We start from the raw sequence: 1,959 nt of genomic DNA on the forward strand, positions 1-1,959 counted from the left end.
TTCCCTACATGTTTATAACATACTGCTCCTTTAAATCATTTCCTACTTTTAACAATAGTTTTTCAAACTGTGTCGTTTTGTCATTTGTGAATCCCTTTTTGTGTCTTATTTATTTGAATATTTCAACCATCCAAAATCTTTTGCCGCATTTGTATTTTAATTTAATTTTAATTTACATTGCCAGAGTAGTAACGTTTCATAATATATCTTTGATTAATAATAACACACACACACACACACATCTGTTATATAATAAAATAAATGAAATATAATTCTGGGCAACAATATTCTGCGCAGACACTTAACGCTCGACGCTTGACGCTTGACGCTGCCATGTAAAGGCACCTTTAGACTTATTACCAATTTTCTAGACGGTAATCTGGATATAGATCAACTAATTGCCCTGCTTGAAAACCCTGAAGACCCTCAAAATTGAATATATCTAAGGGTGCCATTACATAGAGCGCGGAAACGCGAATTAACGTAACGCGGAACGAGAGTGGAACCAATCACGAGCATTCTGCAGTTTTCGTTACGCTCGCGATTGGTTCCGCGTTACGCTAATCCGCGTTTCCGCGCTTCATGTAATGGCACCCTAATTGCGCATGCGTATATTCCTATATCTAACACCCAGTAAAATCACTCTAGTAAAAGGTTAGTTCCGTGCCTAAGTCATTCCCCTAGAATCCACCAGATCAGTCCTAGCTCTCGGCGTCCCTGGGGTATAGCCGGTGGAAGCAGGATGCCCTATAAAAATAGAGAGCTATCCTTTTCTCACTAACTAAGATATAGTAAGAAAAGAGCATTGTCGAGACGTAACAGTAGTCTGAGGGTGCAAACCCATGGCAGCGAAAAAGCGTAACGCGGAACAAGAGCGGACCAATCGCGAGCGTAGCGAAAACTGCAGAACGCTCGCGATTGGTCATCTTTCATTGCTCTCGTTCCGCGTTACGCTATTCCGCTGCATGAGTTCGCATCCTGATACGGGCATAAAGCCCATATCAGACTACGCATTTAGATTGAGATTGAATATTCAAGATTGAAATTTGACCAATCAGGACAAGGAAATTTTAGTTCCTTTTATCCTGATTGGTCAAATTCCAATCTTTAATACGTAGTCTGATAAGCCCGTATCAGACTACATATTGAAAATGGAAGATTGAAGATTAAAGATTGGAATTTGACTAATCAGAACAAAAATGACTAAAATTTCTTTGTTCTGATTGTTCAAATTTCAATCTTCAATCTTCAATCTCGATCTTCAATGCGTAATCTGATACGGGCTATACGGGGTTTACGTAAAGGAATCAACCAATCATCATTTCGGATTTGCCTTCTCACCGGAAGATGGTGGCTCTCTTTTCTTGTCCTCTTCTCCTCTTTCGATGGGCCTTTCGATTTCCTTCTGAAAATTTTGACGCTGTTAGCGCATGTGACTTGTGGCTTTGAGTAGAGCCGAAAATAATCTCGTAAGCTGAACGTATATACGATTCGTCATGGGCAGACCAGGTAATGTAAATGTGTGCGTTATTTATGCAAATTTTGTTATTTTGTAATTTTTGAATGGTTATTATGATACGCGGTTCTCGACAAAGAGGGTAACCTTCAATGAAAAATGCATTTTGAAATTTAACACGTGGCCGGAGTTTAATGCTACTTTAATTTTCTCTATTACTTAGATTCATGGCTACTTTTAGCAATACTTGCGATGATCATAGATATATGTTTATGTCATGTTGCAAGTATTTTTTCCAACCGAACAGCATGATCATAGATTAACCTTACAAGCCGAACGTACGTGAAAGATGCATTACGCACGTGTCTTGCCATATAAACGTCTTTTTTATTACGATTTTTGTATAAGTTTGATCACATTTTTATAATTTTTCTATCTTAATTTATTTGATGTTATTGATTATGATTATCTGATATTATTATATATTTTATTACAAGTATAAC

The 1,959-nt window shown here is 37.5% G+C and overlaps 1 protein-coding gene across 1 annotated transcript in view; it reads left to right on the forward strand.

Moving 5' to 3' along the window:
- The first annotated feature begins 1,365 nt into the window (after positions 1–1,365).
- Positions 1,366–1,959, forward strand: part of LOC115236010 (rRNA 2'-O-methyltransferase fibrillarin) — an 8,955-nt gene continuing 8,361 nt past the window's right edge. Inside the window, exon 1 of the mRNA XM_029808190.1 lies at positions 1,366–1,509. Coding sequence (XP_029664050.1) covers positions 1,497–1,509 — 13 coding nt within the window. The 5' untranslated portion in view covers positions 1,366–1,496. The remainder of the gene's footprint in view (positions 1,510–1,959) is intronic.

Source organism: Formica exsecta, unplaced genomic scaffold, assembly GCF_003651465.1.
Source record: "Formica exsecta isolate Colony F162 unplaced genomic scaffold, ASM365146v1 scaffold2374, whole genome shotgun sequence".
Classification (NCBI taxonomy): Eukaryota; Metazoa; Arthropoda; class Insecta; order Hymenoptera; family Formicidae; genus Formica; species Formica exsecta.